The 24,483-nt window shown below is 43.6% G+C and overlaps 2 protein-coding genes and 1 long non-coding RNA gene across 5 annotated transcripts in view; 1 reads left to right on the forward strand and 2 right to left on the reverse strand.

Annotated features, from left to right (window-relative positions):
- MYLK3 (myosin light chain kinase 3) overlaps window positions 1-3,389 on the reverse strand; it is a 29,314-nt gene extending 25,925 nt beyond the window's left edge. For 2 of the 3 annotated variants that reach the window (XM_083626033.1, XM_083626031.1), the window contains exons 1-2: window positions 3,319-3,389; window positions 2,837-2,975 (exon numbers count right to left, since the gene is read on the reverse strand). In XM_083626033.1, the coding sequence (XP_083482159.1) occupies window positions 2,837-2,975; window positions 3,319-3,374 (195 nt within the window). In that variant the 5' untranslated portion in view covers window positions 3,375-3,389. Of the gene's footprint in view, window positions 1-2,836; window positions 2,976-3,051; window positions 3,204-3,318 lie in introns of those variants that run through there. The other variant, XM_083626034.1, reaches the window with a different exon arrangement.
- A 4,339-nt stretch (window positions 3,390-7,728) lies between these two features.
- Window positions 7,729-19,988, reverse strand: LOC310768257 (UPF0547 protein C16orf87). Its single transcript, XM_083626137.1, has 4 exons — window positions 19,589-19,988; window positions 11,448-11,541; window positions 10,360-10,542; window positions 7,729-8,440 (listed from the first exon to the last, which is right to left on the reverse strand). The coding sequence occupies exons 1-4, from the start codon at window positions 19,652-19,654 to the stop codon at window positions 8,322-8,324; spliced, it is 462 nt and encodes a 153-aa protein (XP_083482263.1). The 5' UTR covers window positions 19,655-19,988; the 3' UTR covers window positions 7,729-8,321.
- LOC310768272 lies at window positions 19,892-24,198 on the forward strand. Its single transcript, XR_014551248.1, has 2 exons — window positions 19,892-20,028; window positions 24,007-24,198. It is a non-coding gene; the product is annotated as an uncharacterized lncRNA (long non-coding RNA).
- The last annotated feature ends 285 nt before the right edge of the window (window positions 24,199-24,483 follow it).

Raw genomic sequence — 24,483 nt, forward strand, 5'->3', positions numbered from 1 at the left:
TGCAAAAGGTCCCAGGTTCAAGAACCAGCATATCTAGCTAGTGCTGGAAAAGGCCCCTGTCTGAAACCCTGGAGAGCCATTCCCTGTGATTGTATCAGTGTTTCCCGAACTTGTGTCTCCAGCTATTTTTGGACTACAACTCCCAGAACCCCAAGCTAGCAGGACCAGCGGGCAGGGATGATGGGTATTGTAGTCCAAAAGCAGCTGGAGACCCAAGTTTGGGGAACCCTGGTTTAGATAGTATTGAACAAAATGGAACAATGGTCTGTTTTGCTACAAACCAGCTTCCTGCCGCTCTCAGCTGAAGCTATGTGCATCAGTCTCATCCCCTAGCGACAGAGGCAAAATGCAGACAGTGAACTTTCTGGATCATAGATCTTAGCCATTAAGCTCCACCCGCAGAGAAAAAGAGCTTATTGAAGGAAGTGATGCAAATGTGATAAACACTCATGTCTAGATGGAGGCACTTGAGGCAAGTCAATATTTTTGTTTGCAAATAACACTATTATCCTGCGCTTTGCAGAGGGGAGGCGTACACATAGCGGCAAATGCACGTAGAACTAGCGAGTGCCAAAGAAGAAAAAGGACAAGGCTTGCGTGATCGAGTGGGTCCCCGTTAGGAAATTTGGCAGCCAGGCTGGAACAAACACACTCACCACCCTGCCACCCTCCATTAGCGGCTCTAAATAGAGAATGCTAGTGTAAAAGGACACCTCGCCCGTCCTGCATTGTCTTCAATCAATGCATGTCTTACATGCAATTCGTGGAGATAATTCCACTGATCGATCAGCTTCTCTGAGCCGTTCTGCTTTATCTTCTGCAAGCCAGAATATGTTGTTCCTCTTCATATTTCTCAGATTCAAAAAGAGGCAGGCAGGGAGAAAGCAAACGTGTTTGGGATTTGGGAGGAAAAGTCAAATGGCCAGCATGTTCTTCATTTGGCGTTACAAATCTGTTAATCCTAACTGTTCCCAAGAGAATATTGGAAGCGGGAACATGGCTGTGAGAGAACTGCTTCCAAGAGAGTTTTGCAGCACAGATCATTTCAGATACTGAATTTTTTTTTAAACGTCTTATGCCACCTACTCTAAACAGAACGGTTCCCAAACACTAGACTTTAATAACATTTCAAAAATATGCACCAGCAAATTGGAGCCATCAAATTCCCAAGACAAAGCCTAGTCCATAGTTTGGTGCTACACAAAGGTACCTGGAAGTCTAAAGCTCATAAACAGCTTCCTTCTCCTTTTGTACCACTTCCTGGTTTGCTACAAACCATAGTTTGTCATTACATCTGAATTGCCAAGCTGTAGTTTACAACTGTCCTGCAAATCAGAATTGCAAACCGGTGTCTGGTTATGGTTTGAAACGCATAGACTTGGATATCCAAACAAGAGAGCCATTCCATTTGCAGAAGAGGCTGCAATCCAACAGAGACTTACACAGATATTTCACTGCTGCCTGCAGCCCCCTTGCCATTTCCCATAAAAATGGCTGTACCACACACACACACACACACACACACACACACACACGGCACCCTTCCACTTGCAGGAGATGAAGGGACACTGGTTCATGAGCAGACTTCCGTTTAGGGATCTCTGGACCCAACCCATAGTTTCCTGTTTCGACGTAACAACCAGCTATGGTTTTCTAAAACCCAGGAAGCAGCCAATTACTCTGAGGATGTGAGGGGAGGAGGGGTGCCTCTTTCAAGTCTTGCTTTCATAGCTCCGAGCTACATTTTGCCATTTTGTCTGAACTGAGTCAAATAGCACTGTCAGTCAAGCAGCTGACAATTTTCAATATTATGCAAGAAATCAAGAAAACATAACAAGAAAATGTGCCCCGTTCCCGCAAGAGAACATATACTGCTCCTGTTACAATGAGACAGCGTGACGGTTGAATTCAAAGAGTGGAACTAGATGGGAATAAGAGACACATGATTTGTGCTGACATTCAGGGCAGAGAGATGCAATCCCACTTTGCCTACTCTTTGTGCCTGCAAATGTTTCAGGGTAGACAGACTGCTTCATTTGCAATCATTGTGTGTCCTATAACTTCCTGATAAAATCCTCTAACTTTTCATACTGCCAGTGTTCTGGGGTTATTGTTTTGTTGCTCTGTGGAACAAGAGTGTCCCTCCAGATGGCAATAATGCAATAACATTAAGGAGGTATTACAAAACATATTGTCGTTGTTACTGATTTATTAATCATCTTCTAAACCACCACTACAAGGAGGTTTACACATAAGATGGTTAAAAAGAGTTGCAAACACAGAACCATATATATTTAAATCAAGACAGAAGAACCCACACTTTGGAACTCCCTGCCTATTGATACCAGGCAGGTGCCTTCACTGTACTCTTTTGAGCTTCTGCTTAAAGAATTTTTCTTTAAACCAGCCTACCAAGATAGTCAGAATGATCATACTTGTTTCAGTCTGTTCTTAGTTTATTACTGCTTTAAATTTGTTCAATTGTTTTAAGTTATTGTTGTCCGTTGTTCTTACTGAAAAAAAATTATCATTTTATCCTTTTTGATCAAACTGCTTTGATCCTGGGAAAGATTGTCAGAACAAGCATGTCTTCAATTGTTTCCAGAAAGTACAGATAGCCTGCACCTGTCGCATCTCAACAGGAATGCTAAGAAAGCAGCACAATGTGTGGACGGCCCGGGATAATTCCACCACTAATCCATTACAATTGCAGAAAAACACCAGCCTGGAAGGGGGGCCCCGGGTACAACTTCACATTCATGATTCGCAAGAAATATGCCTGAAAGCGCCACAAATACAAAGAAAAGCCAGCATTGCCCATTCCACTGGTACCTACCCTTTCATTCGTCTTCCATCCGTGCACCAAAGCCGCATTGGATACCAGCATATAGCACTTCCGAGGAGCAGCAGCAGGGGAGACGAAGGAATGCAGCACAACACTGAAAGCCTGGAAGATGGGCTGGGAGGGCAGAAGCCTTAAATAACAAAACAAAGATGTAAAAGGACCGCTGCAAACTGTTATGGGGGAAAGGGGGGGAAAGGGAAACAAACACTTATGGATCTGTCAAGGTCTCCAGCAGAAGAGGCATCATGCAGCAGCCCAAGCTACACTGACTGTCCTGCCTTGGCACAAACATATTTCAATAGGGTGCTCCGCTCCAAATGGATTAGAGCGAAAGGTCAGGGAGCCACAAGGCTCTCTCCACAGCTAATTAGTATCTATTTGTCTCCTGCATCTCTTAACACACAGGGAGGAAATCACCCCAGGACCAAAGGCGTTCCATTTTTAAACCTTCCCCCAAAAGGCTGATCACATACATATACGTCCTGGCAACATTGCCAGGGACAGGACACTTCTCCCGGCTGTTTCTCATTTTTGAGGTAGGCTACATGAGGCTGGGGAGAAAATCAGGGCTTGTTCCTTGTTTATAAAATGCAGTTTGCCAGTGTAGGTTGCCCTCTGGAGACGTGTTTAGGCCATGGCCTCTTTTTAAAGAAAAAGAAAGTGTGTTTGTTTGTTTGTGTGTGTGTGCGTGTGTGTGTGTATTTATTACAGTGAGTAGAAAACAGAAAATTTAATTTCTTAAAGCAAAACATGTTGGCTTCCACCTTCATCGGTTGCTCTAATAAAATGATGCTGTTTCCAAGTGTTATAAGAAAATACTGCTCCTTTTCCCTTATGAGGTATCCAAGAGCCCAAATAGAGTCCTTAAGTAAGAGACCAACCAGAGAATATTAAGAAGCAAAGCAGCAAGTAAGCATGATCATTATTAAACTGTTACAACAGGGTCCCTTGCTGACCACACGCAGGGAGGGAGGAGAGGAACCCCAAACAGTGGTGTGCAAGCTCTTATACAGACTTTTTAAATTGCATCCCCTGTAGCTCAAGAAAACCACCCCCCCAAGACCACCATCAGGATACCTGATAATGGTCAATCATTGCTCAACCTGGGCACTCTGGCCATTCTTTTGTGATGGTAAATACTTTAGTTCCTGAACCTCTTACATATATTGATAGTTTGCTCAGCTTAACAGATACTTGCCAGACTGTATTTGCAAAGGGAGGTGTAAGCCCCTACAGTCCAAAGACAACTGGAAAGCTTTTCCCATTACCTTCCTCCTTGCAGATAAATATTTGAGGTCAATGTGGGAGAGTCAAAATGGCTTCAGGGTTGCTCTCCTGTACTGTTTCAGACACTGTACTTGTGTGTGTGTGTTTGCCTTGTACATTTATGAACATTTATTCTATATACTGTATATCATATGCAAAAACCGCCTTCTTGACCCAATGGTCTCCTCCTCTCTATCTGCCAGAGGGGCACGCAGGGCATGTTTCTACTCAACACCACCACCATCAAGCCCCAGGGTGCCCACTTAGGCTTCACCAAAAAGAAGAGGAAATGCATAATGAAAGGAGACGTAAAATAGTGGAGGGTTTCCAGCATAATGGCCACTTTTCCATCCAGGCAACCTTCCACAGTGATGGATGAGGTGCTTAAAAAATAAACAGCTCACCAGCATGGGCCTGGAGCGTCCCAGCAGTAAAAGTATTGGGTGTGGGCCAGAAAGCAGTTTCAGCTGAAAGCATGTGGCAAAGAAAGGGTAAGGCACAGCCTTCTTCATATTTCTCAGATGCAAATCGCTCCCTCCCGAGGGTGCTTTGCAAATAAAAAGGGGCAGCCAGGGCTACCAGGCAGCTGCATGGCATGCCCTTTGCTTCTAATGGCCAAATAGCCACAGTACAGCAGAATATGGGGTATTTTTTTTCTCTTGGGAATATACTGCCACCTAGCCGTAGAAGTTGCCATGTATCTTCCCCCCCCCCCCAAGTCAGGCTTTAAAGCAAGAGAATGTCATGGGGCTCCCCCTCCAGGCCAGCCTGCTAAATGAGCAGCCGTCCTGACCTTTTTTGCATAAAGCTTACACAGTTTTTTAATTATTATGCCTGGGCTTTGACAAGCATTTGCTCCGATTTATTGTTAATCATGATGTTTATCTTTCCTGCGTGCATCTGGAATGTTGTCTGAAAGAATGCAAATCATGTGTACATCATTGAGCTCCGCAGTTTTGCTTTCATCTCTGATTACTTTGAGCAAGAAGTGTAGAACGGGGAAAGAGAAACCACCTCTTCCTCAATAGGTGCCAAACATGAATAACTGCTAGAAAAAGTCCCAAATACATCCTCCAGATGAGCATTGATCCCGATTCGCAAAGCATTGATCTTCATTTTGTTGGCAGTGTGGTTTATTCAGCAATGTGCATCCTTCCTGAAAGGCTTGCAGGGTGTTTGTTAGAGATGAGAGGATCAGTTAATTTGGATCTCTGTTTCTCATTCTTAAATTCTGTTTTCTACATTTTGCACCAATTCTATCTTCACAAAGAAATCCGCATGAAAATTCATCATTTACTTTATGGCAAAATTTTCCCAATAAACACTTTTTATATTGTTTTGACAAATAGTTTTGCAAGCTATTTTCCCGAATATACAGCATATTTGCACGTTATAGTCACTGATATTTTCATTTCCATATGCGCTTTCCCCTAATATATGCATTTTTGTGAATGCTGGAGAACCTTGTTAGAAAATTCAGGTAAGTGCGAATTTCAAATGATAGCTATGTTTCGGTTTGCATATTTTCAAAAGGCAAATTTGATAGTTTTGGATTTAAATGCATAGTCCATTTTTCCTCCATTCCTAGTGTTTCTGCATCTTTCTGTTAATCAGATGTTGACCTCACACTGGCTGAAGCTGTTGGGAGTCCAACAACCACCTGGAAAGACACAAGCTTCACACGTATGTCACCCATGGTGGCATGATCGGAAGTTTCTAAAATTATGCATGGCATGTAAAAAAAATGGATAGGAAAGTTTTTCTCCCTGTCTCATAACGGCAGAACTAGTCAGCATCCAATGAAGCTGAATGTTGGAAGATTCAAGACAGAGAAAAGTCCCCCTTCATGCAGCAGTTAAAGTATGGATGCAGTGATGGCCACCAACCTAGCTTTAAAAGATTGGAAAAAATAATGGGAGAGAAGGCTATTGGTGGCTACTAGCCACAATGGCTAAGCTCTACCTCCACAGTCAGATACATCTTGCCTCTGAATGCCACTTGCTGGTATACACAGTGTGCTGCTCTGCTCAGGTCCAGCTTGCCGGCTTCCCACCAGCATCTGGCTGGTTGCAGTGAGAACAGGTCGCTGGGCTAGATGGATCACTGGCCTGATCCAGCAGGGCACTTCTTATGCTCTTACATTCCAAATTGCTGCTGTTCACAGACCAGAATGTCAATTAATACAATGTTGGTGGTTTTCCAAAGTTGTTCCAAGTTGTCCATATGGGTATTGGTTTGGGGGGGGGGGTAGGGAGAGACACACATCTTATTAGTTCTACAATCCTATTTCCATAATTGCTCCTGGCCTCAAGTACTTAAAGCAATGGCAAGCTTGTCCACTTGCTGTAAATAAGCACCCGAAGTCCAGCTTTCCAACTCCAGCTTTCAAGGGCTCAAAGACAACTCAGCGCCAATGTTCTCCATGCACAACGAATTAAAAATGTAGAGGCACAGCCTACAATTTGAAGAGCTAGAGAACTGGGCAGGAAGGTAAGGGGCGGTGAGAGAAACCACACAACAGAAACAAAGGCTCCCCACAATGTTATAAATTATAGGCTTTGCTTGCAGGAAGTGAAATGATTTTCCAGTGAAGTCGAGAGTTATTTTTAATCGCATTTGAAATTAAAGAGGCAACAGCTTATTTTTTCCCCTGCGCAGAAGTTGGTTTCTTGAGAGGGTTTCCCAAAAGACAAGATATATGCTTTACCAAAGAAATTTGTTTCCATTTTTTTAAAGGAGATCTTCATATATATATATATATAATTGCATTCTGAAAGATGTTGGGAATTTTGTTTTCTCCATTCGACTGTCAACAGCTTTTAGTGGGCTGTTCTGCTTATCCTCATTAGAAAGCCCTTCAAGGCACTCACTTAGCCCACTCAGTCGCAAGGGTCCATGATGCCCCCTGGAAAAAGGAATTCTTATCATCAGCATGCAAAAGGAAAGCATTTCAAGTAAGCTAAATGCACTGGCAGTACCAGGATTGAACCAGTAGGTGGCTCACGGCCCAAACTTGGCCTCTGACGGAATTGTGGCGGCCCCAGGCTGTGGGCTCTGAGCAAGCTCAGTGGCCATGGAATGACTGTTGGAGGGGGCAGGCATAAAATTAAGAGGGGATGTAACAGAGTGTCCTGGAAAAGGGCAGTGTGTCTGCTAGCCGGCTAGAAACAGCACTCCATACTGTTGCCTTTTTTTGCAGGCCCAGCTGGCTCCCTCTATTTTCAATGTCCAAGTATGAGTGTTGTTGACAATGTATCCAAAATGGGACCACCTGCAGATAAGCTATGGAAATACTTCTATAAATAAAACAAACAAGGTTTGCACAAGTGCAAATCATCTCTAGGGAAAAAGCCAAAACAGCCCAACATGGAATCTATACAATCCCCTTCCGGAAGATTTCCTAGCAAGATTTCAGGTCTTCCCTGTTAAAAACCCTTTTAGTCTTACAGCAAAAGTATGGGTTGTCGTCGGTCCCCGTCCCCCCCCCACGCTTCAAAGCTGCTGTTTTCGTCACATGTAGATGTATGCATATTAATCAAACTAGTTTGATTCTGCAGCTGAGATTAAAGGGGTGACAGTCCAACACAAATGCATCAATGCTTCTGGAAAAAAAGAGGAATAATTGATATTCACTTTATTGCCCATATATCATACTTCTGCTCTGTGCACAAATGATCTGTACGCTGACTTAAGAAGCGTTTATTCAGACTCTCTTAAACCGGAAGTAAAAACACGCTATGGCTCCCAGATCAATTCAGCAGATTAATAAAAACAAACACCAGAATATTGATTTATTAAGAAGTTAGCTTAACTATGTACATGTAAGCTTCAATAAAGCTGCAAAATCTGAACTCTATGGTGAAGGAGATTTAAATTAATTAAAACATTGCATTTTAATTGCAGAAGTGTTCAAAAGAACAGTTTTTAACAACTCTGTTGAGTTCTTCAAGATGCCACGTTCATCAGATTTTGATTTCTCCCCCCCCCCCCCAAGCAAAGTGCTAGTCGTCTTCCTTCTTGACAATTAGCTGGAACAAGAAGTCTGCATAATCCAAACAGCAGCAGCCGCAGCAGAAGGTCAGCAAGGAAAAGAGACATACAGCCTTCACTAAGGCAGACAGCGGCATTCCTTGCTTGAGAGGCCACCAACAGTTCGAAATCCACTGCCTGGCTTAAACACCATAGCATGCATAGGTCCTGGGCCAGGCAATCACAGAATAAGCCTCTGGTTGATTATTTTTCTGTTTATTTCTGCCAAGGCCACGGAAAATACGAAAGCCTTTTCGTCAGATAGGTTTGCATACATGTCAACTTCTTTCTCTTGTTTCTCTGCAGAGAAAGAAAAGGCATTGCATGAGCCAAGTATTATTTCAGCTACTTTTAAAAAGCAGGAATTGGACACGCAGACGAACACTCTTTTTGCTGTGTTGGTCTAAATATATTTAGCCACATTCCCCCCATGAAGAAAAACGGTTTGTATAAAACCTGACAGTGGTCAATAATCGCTCTGTTGATTTAAGCCATGCAATTAATTATGCTGTGCACTTTGCCAATATGAAGATTATGTGAAGACAGATACCTTCCTATAAAAGAATGACCCTAGTTTAGGTCATTTCAGTAATTCTAGTTATATACAGCCATGTCTCATAGAGATAAAATGAACAGATTGTGACTCAAATGTATACACCATGAAAAAGGAGGTTTTAACAGTTAATGGCATTAATGTGTCAGGTATTTTTAATATATAATTTTCAAGGCTTTATTATGAAGTGAAAGTAACAATCAAGTAAGAAATATGAACTATTTTTAAAATTAAGAAACTGTACAAAACAAACGGGGTTCACAGCCATTATCTCATAAAATGAAGTACATTCTCAAGAGACTACACATTGGATTAAAAAACCAACCAGATATACAGAAAAGACAAAACAACTGTTATGAACACTCATGATCGGCCTGTCTTAAGAATCACAGTTGCCAAAGAGAGGCAGAATCCATATGTTTAGTTACACGCCAAGATCCCCTTAATTTATGAGCCAACTTTTCAGAAATGAGAACAAACATTACTTTAATGAACCAAATAGTTAAAGAAAAACAGAAATTTTACCAAAACAGACCCCTGTAATTTTTGAGACAACCTAAACCTGAAGAAAGGAAAAGCTAGGAGGTATGTTTTAGGTGGCCGGGGGGAGGGGGCAGGATATATTATAAACTGCACTTCAAGTCAGAAATCTTTGAAGTGTTGTAACTCAGAAATTTCTTAGCAGGCTTTCTTTTATTTGTCCTACTTACTGCACTCACAATGGGAGCTCCCCATGGCAAATTATGACAGCTGGGACTGCCTTGATTTTATAATCATCATAATGGCTTCATTTGCATGCCACTGTAAGCCAAACTATGGCTTACCATAGACGGACATGTATGCAGGGTGCACTGTAGCTGCTTCACTCCTCTCCCACTCCTGCTGCGCTATGAGTTAAGACGCGGCCTAGCTTAGCAATGCATCTGAACCCAGGCTTGTGGTTTGTTTGGAACATGCCAAGGAAAAAACATGGTTTGTTCAGAATGAGACAAGCCATGAGCCCAGGTTTGAATGAAACACTAAGCCAAACCATGGCTAGTGTGGTGGCAGTAGTAGGACTTGAGGAAGAGCAAAACAGCCACAGTGGCACAAGCAGGCTGTCTCATTCACGACAAGCCACAGTTTACCACTGGCAAACCACATCAGTGTTTAAGCTTGATCCTCAGCGGTCCACTATATCTGACTGGCGGTTTGCTGTGGCCACCAGGATCCTGCCCTGTGCTAATGTGACTTTGCATCGTGCCTCACATGAGGCCGGTGACAGTATCCTGCTCCCCCACTCCCTGACCTGCCCAATCTAGATTTGACATTGGAAATGTGATGGGGTGTTTGATGTTTTGACCTCTTCCATTTCCCACCCAGTGATTATTTCTGCAAGTAAGAGGCAGCCTCAGAAGCAAAGGCTGGGTAGGTTCACAAGGCAGCCCTGTAAGCATAGCTTATAAAACAACTCTAATTTCCTCAGAAGGAAGGATGTTTGCCTTCTCTACCACAACAGTCCCCAGTCCGTTCGACCAAAATGAGGAAATCATCACAAAGGCAAAAACGAAGCTCCCCTCCCCTTCTTCCTCATGTGTGTGGGGGAAAGAAACTCACAGACCCTCATATGCTTGTGGCCTCTACAGCATGCTAAGATCAGCAAGCAGCAGCTCTCTGCCTTTTATACCTCTTTCCTCCTCGTGTTTTTTCGCTGAGGTGGTCTTTGGTCGTCCTCTTCCTCTTCTACTGTGATCCGAATGGCTGTTTGATCTGGATCTTCTCCTGTTTTCTAAATCTTTATTTACCACGGAGTTTATCCTCTCTCTTGTGACTCTCTCTGTCCGTCTCCTCTTAGCTTCACTTCTGCTTTCTGTTTCAACACATTATCACCACCATTATTATGATACTGTACATTTTAAGATCTACTTCTCTGACATTGCTCAATGTGAGCCCTTTGACTCCACCACAGCGTTTATCTGCACCACCCCAGCCTCTTCACCCAGCTTTTTTTTTAAAGAGATATTATTCACAAAGCATAAATGTCAAAATGAAATTGCCTCTATAACCAGTGATGCTTTTCTTTCCAAATTCAATGCTTCAAAAGATCACGTAACCAAACAGTTTCGCCTTTTTCTTGCCACAATCTGCACAATTAATAATACCCAAATTGCTGAACCAGAAAGAAAACAGGAGCGGAGGTGTACAGGAAGTAAGAGCAGCTTTTGCCAAGCTGGTGGCACCCTCCAAATGCTTAGAACTACAATTCCCATCAGAAGGCTGATGGGAAATGCAGTCTAAAGCATCTGAAGGGCAACAGGTTGACGGAAACTGGTTAAAAATCAAAAGGCTGGAAAGAAAAAGAAAGAAAGAAAGAAAGAAAGAAAGAAAGAAAGAAAGAAAGAATTCATCAAACAGGCAGGATTTGGCATAAATGAAAAGGAGTACAAGAGATAGAGAAGAAAGTAAAGGAAGGAGGTAGGGAAAGGGTTGGGTAAACAAAGCCAGAGGCAGAAAACATTTCTGAACCTCTGTGTCAAAAGAAAACCCACATTTTGCCCAACTGATATGTCAGCAGCAGAATACCCATTACAGCACCTGAACAAAACATTATATAGCAGAGATGTATAGCAGTCTTGGTCTGTGCCAGGAGCCAGCAGTGGAAGCTGGCACCCAGGGATATCCTGGGGGGGTGGGGACACTACTTAATCCTTCCCCTTCAGCTGTACTCTTTTAAAACCACAGCAATCTAAGCAAAGCCATCAAGTAGAAAAGTACCTGAGGATGGCAGCCTTTCAGAACGTTTAGCATGCAAGAGTTTTCGACTGATAAATATATAGCCACACGGACAGGATTTGCATGCAACAGGAACCTGGAAGAGAGACAAAAGAGAAAATGACTACATTTCAAAAGAACTGACAAATATCAGGTTAAAAACTGCCCCAGGTCTGCACTGCTTTACACAGGAACATGAGAAGTTGCCTTACACTGAGTGAGGCCATGGGTCCATCTGTTGGAAAATCCATTACTGATCAAAGAAAGTACTTCTTCACGCAACACTCACTCCCACAGGAGGCAGGGACGGCCACCAACTTGCATGGCTTCAAAAGAGGATTAGACAAATTCATGCAGGAAAAGGCTACTGATGGCTACCGGCCCATAATGACTCTGCTCTGCCCCCCACAGTAGCAGAAATGCTTTTGAATACCAGTTGCTGGAAACCACGGGAGGGAAGGACACTCTTGTGCTTAACTCCTACTTGGTTGGCCACTGTGAGAACAGGATGCTGGACTAGATGGGCCACTGGTCTGATCCAGGAGCCTCTTAGGTCCTTATCTAGCACAGCCTTGTCTATATACTGACTGTCAGCAGCTCTCCGGGGATTCAGGCAGCCATATGCTAGGAACTGAACCCAGGATCTTTACCGTGCAAGGATTATGCACTAGCACTGAGCTATAGCAATTTCCCCCATATATTTTAGAGTGCAATTATGTGTGGTCCAAATGCTTATTCCAGCCCCCATTGACCATGACCATTGGCCATGCTGGCTGTGACTGATGAGAGCTTTCACCCAACAATATCTGGATTACAACAGTTTGGGGAAGGCTGGCTGGCAGGGGGCGGGGCGGGGAGGAGACAATCTCTTCAATTTTTTTAATGGGTGAACGCTCCAATGTTCAACTACCATCTATGGCTACACAGTCCAAGGAAAAATTATATGACGTCATCTGTGGTTTGTGCAGAATACCTGTTGGTGATACTGATACTTGGGGAGTTTAAGGTTACAACTCCACTTTCCTGAGAGTAAGCCATATTGAACTCAGTGGGACTTCCTTCTGAGTAGACATGGGCAAGGGCTGTGAGATCAGTGGCCAAGCATCCACTTTGAATGAAGGAGGCCTCAAGTTCGATCCCTGGCATCTCCAGGTATGGCTGGGAATGTCCTCCATCTGAAACTCTGGACAGCTGTTGCTGCTACTCAGTGTAGACCATCCTGAGCTAGATGGACCAATGGCCCGGTTCAAAATGTAAGGCAACCTCCCCCCCCATGTTCCCAAGCGTGGGATTCCACTGTAAATGATCTACTCAACTCATTCTGATTCATAATGTCATTATCTTAACGATAAACGAATCGTGCAATAAAGAGGTTGTGCCACGGGAAATGTTAACAAAACAGCATCGTGGCAGAAGAACCTGCTGCCCAGTTATCACACCTGTTACTAACAGGCCAGGTATTGATTACGTGTTCTACGTCTGGCACAACGAGCACATCGCGAATCTACGCCTGCCAGCTGCCATAGCGCTCGTCATTGTGCCTGCAGTTAGTCCCGATAAATTTTAATTTTTATTATATTTATTTATACCATGCCCTTTCCCCAGACCAGGGCTGAAGGCGGCTTACAGGCAAAAAGTACGAAAACAGAGATAAAATGGAAACCGCTAAAACAAAGAAAAAGTAATTAAGCAGTAATGGATTTAAAACAATATATTAAGAATATTGATTAAAAATACATATTATAACAACAACAGTACCCCTTTCATTAAAAACATGGTCTTTCAGATAGCTTTGCTAAAACAGCATAGACCCAGGCTAAATTAGAATGAAACCTTGAAGCTGTCCCAACCACACATGGGTTTCCCTTTCATGAGCTAATATTAGAAGAACAAATGGTATTCAGCCTCTGCATTTCTTTGAAAAGGGGCAAGAATATTCCTACTGTATGCATCACACTGAGTTATTAGTGCCACCAGAGGTAGGGCTCCATTTCCTGTGCAACCTCACATGCAGATGCAAGTTTACGAGCAGGCAGCCCTCATACAGCAGATTATTGCTCTTCCTGGGTCGTGCATTATCTGCCAAGGCTCTGCGTTATTCACAATGGGCCCCATTCATGATGCACTTGGAGGTAATGAATTGGATCAAAAAACCCCAAGGCAACCTTCATTGATAATCTCATTCACGTAATTTTTATGAATAAGCCCATTTGAAAAACAAAAATGAGAAAGGCATTCTTCCAGAACACCACTCACACGCAATCTTAAGACTGCAGTGGTATTTATTACTGCTGCTTCCCTTGCAAGAGCCAGAAGTCATGGAGCTTCCACATCCAGTGAAGAAAACAGGAAGATACGTCCCACCCCCACAACAATTTTCAGAAGCAGTTTCCGAGGCAGCACAAAGTTGCTATTCAGAGAAAGGAAGGAGTTCCATTGCTCATGAAGCGATCTATGCTTGCATACAAAAAGGCTTGCTTCAGTGGAAACACAGATTCCTTAATCGACTACCGTCTATTCTGCCATTTCCAGGAAAACGTCAGCAACCCCTTTTAAGTTAACACCCTGCAGTTCTTTCGGTTGCATTGGCTAGTTTTGATTACAGCCTAGCATGCAGCTACGGTTAAGCACCCGACTAATATTAAAGCTTCTGTCATCATACAGAAGACACAAAGCACATTTGCCACTCTCTCAAGAGATCCCCACGCGTGAATGGCCTTCTGTGCATTTTGATATAATGTGGAGAGCGGTGCTCTGTCCGAACCCACATTTGTTGGATGTGTCTTCTCACACCAGTGGGCTTGGCAATCAACCCAGTTAAATACGTGCAGCAGAGGTGGAGAGCCTCATGTCTCTTAATCTGAATGTGGCCCTCATGTCTCTTAATCTGGATGTGGCCCTCATGTCTCTTAATCTGGCTCCTCTAGGCTTCACACCTCAAGTGTCTTTGCCTGGCTGGAATAGGTCCTTAAACTCCGTCTCAGGCCTTGTCCGCATGGAAGAGACAGAGGAACATGTGTGTGTCAAAACCTATTGTAGGTTGTACAGCGTATTGTAGAAAGGTAAAATTCACATTTCTGGTTCCGCCCGCTTTTGCCTCTGGCTCGGGCTACCACTGGCATATGGCCTTCAGAAAGTTGCCCAGAATGCAGTCCTCAGGCTAAGAAAAGTAAAGGATTGCAACCTGAGGAATGTGCTTTTTTACATGTGGCGGAGGATTAAAAATGGGTGCTACTTTTGTTAACATTTCATCAGAGGCACTCTATTCAACAGCCAATTTATATTCCTACCCAAATCTGTATGTCAGCATCTCATAGAGAACTCATACAAATCAGACTTTTCTCCCTTTGGTAAGGACCCCCAAAGTTTCCACCAAAGAACTTGAGAAAAGACACTCTGAGTAGCTGTAAATATTAACCTACAAATTCAAAATAATTAGTGAAGGACCGTATGAAAACAAATAAAACCCAAACTCCTCAAAAACACATTTATGGCACAGAAGATTCTCTGCGATTTTTGCTTTCGTCCTGGGCCCAAAAGATGAGAATTTAACTTGTTTAGCTCAGGAAACTATGTCATGCTTAGCTGAACTTGTCAGTGTCAGCAAAGGCCTGCAGACTTAAAGCATGAAAGAGGCCAGGCCACAAAACCTAACTGTATAAAGCTAAAAAAAGGTAACGGCACCACAGTACAATCCTAAACATGCTCATTCAGAAACAAGGACCTCTTCTTCCAGTGGGTCTTACACCTGTTTAGGGTGGCAGCTTGAAAGATTTGCATTAGATCTATTATTGTAAATGTCAATGGGAAGCCTTCACTCAAAGCAGAGGCATGCTGAAATCAGCCTGGATGTAAAAACCTAATTATTGGAAATGCAAAGACTAGCAGCCTCCTCCAAACAGCAGCAGACTGTCAGAATTAAGAAGATGCACACAACTCCAGGCACTCCTGGATGCAACTGTTAATTTGGATCTGTTTCAGCTTGGCCTAGTTTCAATGCAGAAGCCATCTTGGGCACCCTGACTGAAGACTTGTTAACCAGCAGGACAGTGTGTTAACCAGCAGGAGTGTGCCCTGCCAATTTTCCTGGATCTCTCAGAGGCTTCTGATAACATCAGCCATGGCACCCTTCAGTATAAGCTCTCTGGTTTTCATCCAATATTAGTCCGACTAAGAGGAGACCTACTGAAATTAACCAAAGAATCATAGAGTTGGAAAGGACCACAAGAATCATCTAGTCCAACCCTCTGCAATGCAGGAATCTTTCACCCAACATGGGGCTGGAACCCACTGCCCTGAGATTAAGTCTCATGTTCTACCAACTGAGCTACCTGGCCGTGACTAACTTGCATTCACCGACTTCAATGGGCCTACTCCGAATATTACTCGGTTAGATTTGACCCTCTGAATAGGGAGTTGAAAAAACAGTGTTTGAGTGATCTTCCACCTCTCTGGAGGGCCCTTTTCAGAATATGATAATAAAAGACTAGAGTTCAGCTCTCTGGCATCCCCCTCCCACTTTTTACAACCACAGAATGAGATGTCTTCTGAAGGTGGACGGCATTAATATTTTCAGAATTCCCTCCCCTTTCTCTCACATTCATGTGAGGAAGTGCCGAGTCATTCTCAGAATCAGTTGTGGACTGGATGTCAGCCAATAAACTAAAGCTCACCCTGACAACAAAGAACATAAGAACAGTCTTCTGGATCAGGCCAACGGCCCATCTAGTCCAGCATCCTATTCTCATAGTGGCCAGCCAGGTGCCTCTTTTGGGAAACCTTCAAGCACACTCTTTTCCTGTTGTTTCCGGCAACTAGCCTTCAGACGCATTACTGCTGCCAACTGTGGCAGCACGGCATCATGGCTAGTAGACACTGGGAGCCCTCTTCTCCATGAAATTATTTGCCTAATTCTCTTTTAAGCCATTCAAGGTTGTGGCCATCACCACCTCCTGTGGGACTTCCACAGTTTAACAACGTGCTGCATGAAGAAGTACTTCCTTTTAGTATTTGTCCTGATGTGCTGTCAAGAGATGGTTCATCTGTCCAACCTGTTTTCGATGGGGCTGCAATCCTGTCAAGGATCAGGAACGCAGTCTCTGATCCAGCTTTGTTACGGAGGTCCTGGTGACGTTGGATACCTTTCACCAATTGAGTTTGTGCACCAGCTTGCAAACCCACCTGGACAGCAGTAGCCTGGCTATGGTTAGCCAAGCTCTGGCACTAACCTCCAGGTTAGGAGACCCTTATTCAACCTCACAGAGCTACAATTCCCTGGGGAGAAGGGGTGCTTCTTAATCCACTCTTGAGAATTGTATCTCCGTGAGGGCAATGGGGTCTCTCCTGTTAGGCAGGTTAGGCTGAGAGATTGTCAAACTGAGGTGCCGCCGCAAGCCCTTTTATCAGGGCACTAACACAACACAGCATGTACGTAATATTAAAAAATTACAGCCGTGAAATGACTAAGCAGCAAGCTGGCCGGGTGGTGTGTTTAAATGCTAAAGATCAGAAGCTGTTTTATAATAAGCTCTCTTTCTTTTTTTAGTTTCTGATTCTTCACAGCTGTGTGCCACTAGGCCTTGAGGGGGGGGCGGTTTATTCGGCACAACTCTGCCAGAGCACGATGACTACCTCCCTATTACACATTCAGCAAACCCCCTCAGAACACGAAAAAGTGTGGTAAGAGTGAATGGAGCATATGGAAAGAACTGGAGCACAGGCAGAGACAGCAATAGCTATGCAGAAACCCCCACAATTGAGTCAGGCTCCTTCTTGGGTGGTAAGGACAGATTGCACAGAGCAAACTCCTTCCAAAGGCAATCTCTAGGATGGGAAAAAAGGAAACCGAGTTGGCCTGCTTTCACAAGGTTGAAGATCAAGACACGGACGCCAGACACAACTGCATAAACTCCAACGTATCCAGAGACAGCTGTTTGCGATGCAGGAGTCTTAGAGGGTAAAATAAACTCTGAGCAGATTCTCACTGGGGCAAGCGAAACAAGGCCTTATAGGGCCACAAGACATCCCATAAGCTACTTACAAACTTGTACTCTCAGAATAACTTTTCCATGCTGCATAGAATACACCCATCTGACAAAATAGGAACCCTTGGTTTGTGAGGAACTGCGTAGCATTGAGAAGTTGCGTCAGGAAAATGCCATAATTAAAAGCAGCTCCACACTTTACATGGAAAATGTATCTGTTGCACATACGATGGTGATTCCTAAAGCATACGCATAAACTGGGGGAGAAAGGGAGCATCTAGGAAACCTGACTGAGACGAATTTCCCCAAAGGGCATATTGAGGCCTTCAAAGACGCGTCACCCACACTTTACATGTTTGCTACAGTAAACACCCAGTTTACATGCAGCAACATGTTTGTCACATGAAGTGTGGAGCTAAAGCTAGTTAAGTAGTTTCAAACCCAGCTTAAACCCATTAAGCATTGTGGGGAGACGAATTGAACCAACAGATTTGAGCTTGAGTGATTCTGGGCCTACTCAGATCAACTAAATCAACTTGAAGCTTAAAAGACGAATGCTACCATAATCCAATCAACAGTAATTAATGTGCCCAATAGAGAAACCAGGGGGTCCCAAGACAAATCCCTACTGAGCTGTGGATGAGATTGGACCAGTCAGTCTCGCTCAGCATAACCTACTTCACAGGGTTGTTGTGAGGATTAAATGGGGGGGGCCACTCACGGCACCCCTGAGCAACTTGGGGAAAATGAAAGATTTAAATTAATAAATCAGTAAATAAAAGGTCATAGTGGCAGCAACATGTACCAGCTCTGTCTACAGACATAACATTTCTAAGAGTCAACAACAGTGTTCTGCTAGTATTGACCCCCACCAAGGCAACTTCCAGTATTTTATAATCTCAGTTTTAAGGAGAAAATTGCACTAAGAATCTCCTCAAACAAAACAGATTAAGGACAGAGGTAAATGACAATTAAATATAGCATCTGGGGATTGGAAAAAGAAAAACACAAGCTTCTTTCTTCAATATAATTAAAGTTTCTGTGTTATTTCAACAAGATATGAAACACACAATAATTTTTACCATACCAATGCTGTGGGGTATATAATTATTTGAGTTTCATGAACCTTTTCACCCAGCAGAATGAAGAACAGCAGATTCTCAACTGCAGCACAAGGTGTCAAATGTAAGGATGTTTAGCCACTGAGTGACCTGGTCACAACAGTACCTGTGTGTATATATTTCCAGCTCAAACATAATAGGGCAGCAGTGGGCTACATACAGTTGTAACACCTCAAAACCTCTGCTACATCTTTTGAAGGGAATAGTAGCAGTCAAACTTGACTGATATAATCTAAAACATTGGCAAGAACAAACACCATCATTTACAGGAAGTAGCACAGCAGTATTTTTAAAAGACTAAAATCAATATATGAGTGTACATAAGTCTCCAGTCTCATTTTCAGCTCCTAAGGCTGCAATCTTATACATACTTCCCTGGGAATATGCCCTGATTAAATCAGTAAGACATTCTTCTGAGCAGACGTGCATAGGAGTGCACTGCCAATGCCTAATCCTGTTCATCAGGAAATATTAATATTGCAAGTTCAACAGCCTTATTATTCTTCCATCTGTCACCTCTTCCAGATAACTCTTCAATAAATACTGAATGTATTTATTCAGAACACTCGCAGCGCCACAAAATTATATAGGGCAGGGGCTAAAAGCACAGGATTCCTTTATTTAAAGCTTCACAAGTCACCAATCCAAACCTCCTCTTGTCCTCTTGCCAAGGAACTGCAGCTGCCAACAATACAATGCAATGACATTTGCAGCAAATACTTTGGGGGGTGTAAAGCAAAATATTTGTTTTTAAATGCATTCTACAAATGTAACAGAATTATTCAGTGCAGGATTTCAGGCTAAGCCTTTTGCGGGGAGGGGGGGAGGAGTGCCATCCTCGTCCTCGACATGCCTATGTGGGCATGCAATGTAATGCAATGCAACACACCTGGATGCTTAAGGTAAGCTGTTAAACTCAGGATGGAGAAAAAGCACTTGGGGCATTTCGATGAGTCCTTCTTTACCCACAACCTGAGCCAGGGAGGACGTGGTCCACGTTTTCGGGTCGATCTCCTTATTCACACTACTAAAGCCTTACCTGCTGGTCGCACTCTGGGCAGGACTTGGTGGCCATCTTCACTTTCTTGGCCCTGCCTGCAGACATGCTCCTTGCCTTGTCTCGCGCACAGCAGCAGATGCTGCTTACTGCTCAGCTTGCAAAGGAGACACAGAGAGAGACCGAGAGCGAGCCGCCCCTCCCACCTGGATGGAACTAAGCCCTCGCGCCAATCACAGCCCGTAGCAGTCGCCGCCGCCGCCACGCGCGCGCGCCTGCCCACACTCACCCCTCCCTCCCCTTCTGTGCGCGCGCGCGGGCTGGACCTCCAAAGCTCCGCCGGCGGCCCGACCACTTCCAAACCCTGGGGACGCTCGTGTGTGCGTGTGCGCGCGCGCGGGCACAACGGAGGCTTTTCAAAGCCGAAACAGGAAACCGTTTTCCTACTGCCAAAAGCCACACCTCTTTATCAGTTGCGAGAGGTAAAGAGGCGGAGCTAATGAAATGACAAGGCTCGTTTTCACTCTGGGATTGGTGGAATTAGATATGAGAGACGGCGCCGAGGGTGGGGGCAAGAGGAGAGGGCGGGAGAGTCGCCTCAGTGACGGTTTGGGGGGTTAATGGAGCAGAAGGGGAGGGGATACGCCTGAGGAGGAAAAGGCGGGAAATACATCAAATAAAAGAAGCAGGCACGGATTAGAAACGGGGAAGAAAGGGACGACGACGACATTTTTTTTAAAAAAAGTTAATATTTAATTTTGGATTATTATTATTATTCAAAATTCAAAAATGTTCGGCAAACTCACATGGATCATACTTGTGCAAATCATATCAACACTGAATATACAATATCTTAAAAATAAAAGGAGTAGCATCTATTTACAAAGGCAGCAAAGAAAAACATAATTCAACTTATTCTCTTATTTCTTTTCCATTTGGCCCAAGCCCTACTCCCACAGTTCTCTCAGATTCGTGCACATTACCAGTTAACAGCGCCATCCTGAGTGCCTGCTCAAAAGCGTCCCATTTATCCATTATAAACACATTTTACTATTCATATTTTTATTATCATTAGGTGCATTTATAGACTGCTTAGTATCTGGAGGTCTCAAAGATAGAAAAAAGAAACAGGAGGAGCACACTTTTTCTTTTCTTTTTTTACACCCCTCAGTCTTTTGATTCTAGCTAGGGGATTTTATGTTATAAAAAAGAGGTGCTTATTCAGTTTTCAAAAACAACAACATACAAACAAGACTATAATTTTTAGAAATGACCACATGGAGTGCATTATTGAAGTTAGAATAAAATAAACAGAAGAGCCATACAATAAAATAGATTCTGCGAAGGGACAATTTTGAATAAGTGTCACATAGAGACGTGTTGTTGGGCGCCCATGCAGCACCATACTTTTTGTCTCAAAAACATACAAATGGAAACAATACAACATCAAAATGGTCTTGTTTCATAACTCAGGGAAGGCAATGCCCCACACCCTCTCAAACCTAGGGATGTTAGGGGGTAACTAATCCTTGCTGAGTGCCCTTAAAGACAAAACTTGAAAGCCTGGTGATTAAATTGTTATTGGTTCCACTCCTGCTCTCTTTGGGCAAGGTCCATAGTTCCATGGTAGGGGATTTGCACTGAATCCAGGACATCCCATTTTCAATCTTTGGCACCTCCAGATTCGGCCAGGAATGTCTCCTGTCTGAAACTGGAGAGCTGCTGCCAGTCAGAGTAGACAATACTGAGCTAGATGGCCAGACTCAATACAAGGCAGCTTCCTATAAATGCTTGTAGGGGTGGGGGTGGGGAGGCTGCATGGCCTTTTGTACAGTACTAGCAATCCAGAGTGACTGTAATGGCAAGGTTTGTAAATGAACTCCTGCTGGAAACAGCACACTTCCAAAACCTCAAGGGGAAAGGAAGTTATAAATTGGGTGAGTCGTCAAATATAGAACCATGGGGTTAATTCTTATGGCTTCAACTATCTGAATCAAGGAGATACTCAAACTACACTCTGCAAAATATAGTATGTTACACAGGGCTGCCATACGTCCGGATTTTCCTGGACATTACAGGGATTTCAAAGGCGGAATTGACATCTGGGGGGAATTTCCAAAAGGCGGCACTTTGCCCTGGATCTTAGGCAAGTCAATTTTCTACAACTTTTGGGGTGTCCTGGTTTTTACATTTTGAAATTTCCACAAAATGCTATTCACAAAATGGTATCATAATTGGTTCACACAGGACAGATTCCAAAGACTCAGAGCATAGACACTGTTCAAACAGGCTTCCAGCTCAAAGCAAAGGTTGTAACTAGGGATGGATGAACCTGTCACTTTTGTTTCTCTACATTTCTCATTTTTCCAATCTTAAATCCATTCTTCACATTTCTGTAACAATTTAAAAAAAAAAACACATGAAAATTAGTCAACACTTCAGGGCAAATTTCTCCTAATAAACACATTTTTATATGTAATTTTTGTAAACATTCTTGTAAACAGTTTGCCCTAATACAAAGGCAAACTGTATGTTATTTTTGTACAAATTTGTATGTTATTTTCACTAGCGTGTTTTATGTACATTAACCTCCAATCTATACATTTTTGCATATATTGTTTGGTTGGAGAACTGCATCACAAAATTTGGAGAAGTGTAAATTTTGAAGGATATCTGTGTTTCAATTCATACATTGGTTCAAGTGCAAATTACGTAATAATAATAATAATAATTTTTATTTATACCCCGCCCTCCCCAGCCAAGGCCGGGCTCAAGCGGCTTACAAGGAATAATAAAAACAAGTTGAATGATTATAACTTAAAAACAAAATTAAAATACAACATTAAAATATTGAAACATTAAAATATTAAAATCTAGCCTCCTCACGGGAGGAGAAGGAAAAGAAAAAAGAAAGAGAGGGAGGGAATCAAATTGGTTCCAAGCCAAACGCCAGGCGGAACAACTCTGTCTTACAGGCCCTGTGGAAAGAAATCAGATCCTGCAGGGCCCTGGTCTCATGAGGCAGAGCGTTCCACCAGGCCGGAGCCAGAGTTGAAAAGACCCTGACTCTGGTTGAAGCTAATCTAACTTCCTTAGGGCCCGGGACCAATAGGGTGTTGCTATTTATGGACCTTGAGGCTCTCCGTGGGGTATACCGGGAGAGGCAGTCCCGTAGATACGAGGGTCCTAGGCCGTGAAGGGCTTTAAAGGTCAAAAGCAGCACCTTAAATCTGATCCTGTACTCCACCGGGAGCCAGTGCAGCTTGAAAAGCACTGGATGAATATGCTCCCATGGCAGAGACCCCGTGAGGAGCCTCGCTGCAGCATTCTGCACCCGCTGGAGTTTCTGGGACAGCTTCAAGGGCAGCCCTGCGTAGAGCAAATTACAGTAGTCAAGCCTGGAGATGACCGTCGCATGGATCACTGTGGCCAGGTTGGGGCAGGAAAGGTAAGGGACCAACTGCTTGATGCGGCGAAGGTGGAAAAATGTCGCCTTGGCTGTTGCTGTAACTTGCGCCTCCATGGAAAGGGAAGCGTCAAGGATTACACCCAAACTCTTAACGGAAGGCAGTGGCACTAATTGGGCCACCGCAAGAGAAGGGAGTTGGTCCCTCATCCCCATGCCATCCCGACCCAGCCATAGGACCTCTGTCTTTGAAGGATTTAGTTTCAATCGGCTCCCACGAAACCATCTAGCCACAGCTTCTAAGCATCTAGTCAGTGTGTTCGGGGCCGAGTCGGTGTGGCCATCCATCAACAGATAGAGCTGAGTGTCATCAGCATATTGGTGACAGCCCAGCCCAAAGCTCTGGATAATCTGGGCAAGGGGGCGCATAAAGATGTTAAAAAGCATCGGGGAGAGAATTGCGCCCTGCGGCACTCCACACACCAAGGGGTGGCGCGATGACATTTCCCTCCCTAGTGCCACCCTCTGTCCCCTACCAGAGATAAAAGAGCACAGCCAGTTACGGGCTATGCCCTATATCCCCACGTCGGCAAGGCGGTGGTCCAGAAGATCATGATCGACCATGTCAAAGGCTGCTGACAAATCTAAAAGGATCACCAGTCCTGACCCGCCTCAATCCAGTTGTCTACGGAGATCATCTGTTAGGGCAACCAGAGCCGTCTCGGTCCCAAAACCAGGACGGAAACCGGACTGAAATGGATCTAAAGCCGATGTTTCCTCCAGAACCTACCAAGCTGTTTGGCAACCGCTCTCTCAATTACCTTAACCAGATATGGAAGATTTGAAACTGGGCAGTAATTGGATAGGTCTAAGGGATCTAATGAAGTTTTCTTTAAGAATGGACACACCACTGCTTCTTTCAGTTCCCCTGGGAATGTCCCCGTGTCAAGGGGGGTTCACTTTACAATGCAAAAGAAAAATAAATTTTCCTCCATCCCTAGTTAATTTGAAGATATTTCTCACAGACCCATGTTTTCTCATATGTATTCAACAGAGACCCACAGAGACATTCTTCTGCCTGGTATTTGCTATTGCCATATTCTTGTGCTCTTCAACATGAAGCATTTTAGTTTGCTGCTGAAATGATATGGGTGAATGCCAATAGAAGTGAAGTCCTTCACTTAAAATGGAAAAAATAAACAGCTCAAGCAAAAACATCTGCCAAAGTAAAGCAAGTTTAATCTTGTCTCTTCTGCGTAGCTTCCAAATGATTTCCTCATACATTCAGGTACTATACTTGCTGCAGGGGCCTAGCAAAGAGGTTTTCTTCACAAGTCCTTGTAGCGAGGCTGTCTTCCTGATTTGTCTCTGAAAACAAATGTGGTGTTATTCAAGGACAATGACTTTTACACATTAACCACTTTCACAGCTGACTGCTCTATAAAAATGCAAAGTGATCACAAAAATAAAGGAAATTAAGAAGACACTTTAAACTTTAGGACACAGATGAGTAACAAAGATGATAGTGATA

The sequence above is a fragment of the Podarcis filfolensis genome (assembly GCF_964270895.1).
Source record: "Podarcis filfolensis genome assembly, chromosome: 8".
Classification (NCBI taxonomy): Eukaryota; Metazoa; Chordata; class Lepidosauria; order Squamata; family Lacertidae; genus Podarcis; species Podarcis filfolensis.

Coding starts and splice junctions, on each gene's coding strand:
- LOC310768257 (XM_083626137.1), bottom strand. CDS start 19,654: ATGTCTGCAGGCAGGGCCAAGAAAGTGAAGATGGCCACCAAGTCCTGC. Junction 10,543..11,447: donor TGAAAGGCTGCCATCCTCAG/GTACTTTTCTAC, acceptor GTGTTGAAACAG/AAAGCAGAAGTGAAGCTAAG. Junction 8,441..10,359: donor AAAACACGAGGAGGAAAGAG/GTATAAAAGGCA, acceptor CTTTCTCTGCAG/AGAAACAAGAGAAAGAAGTT.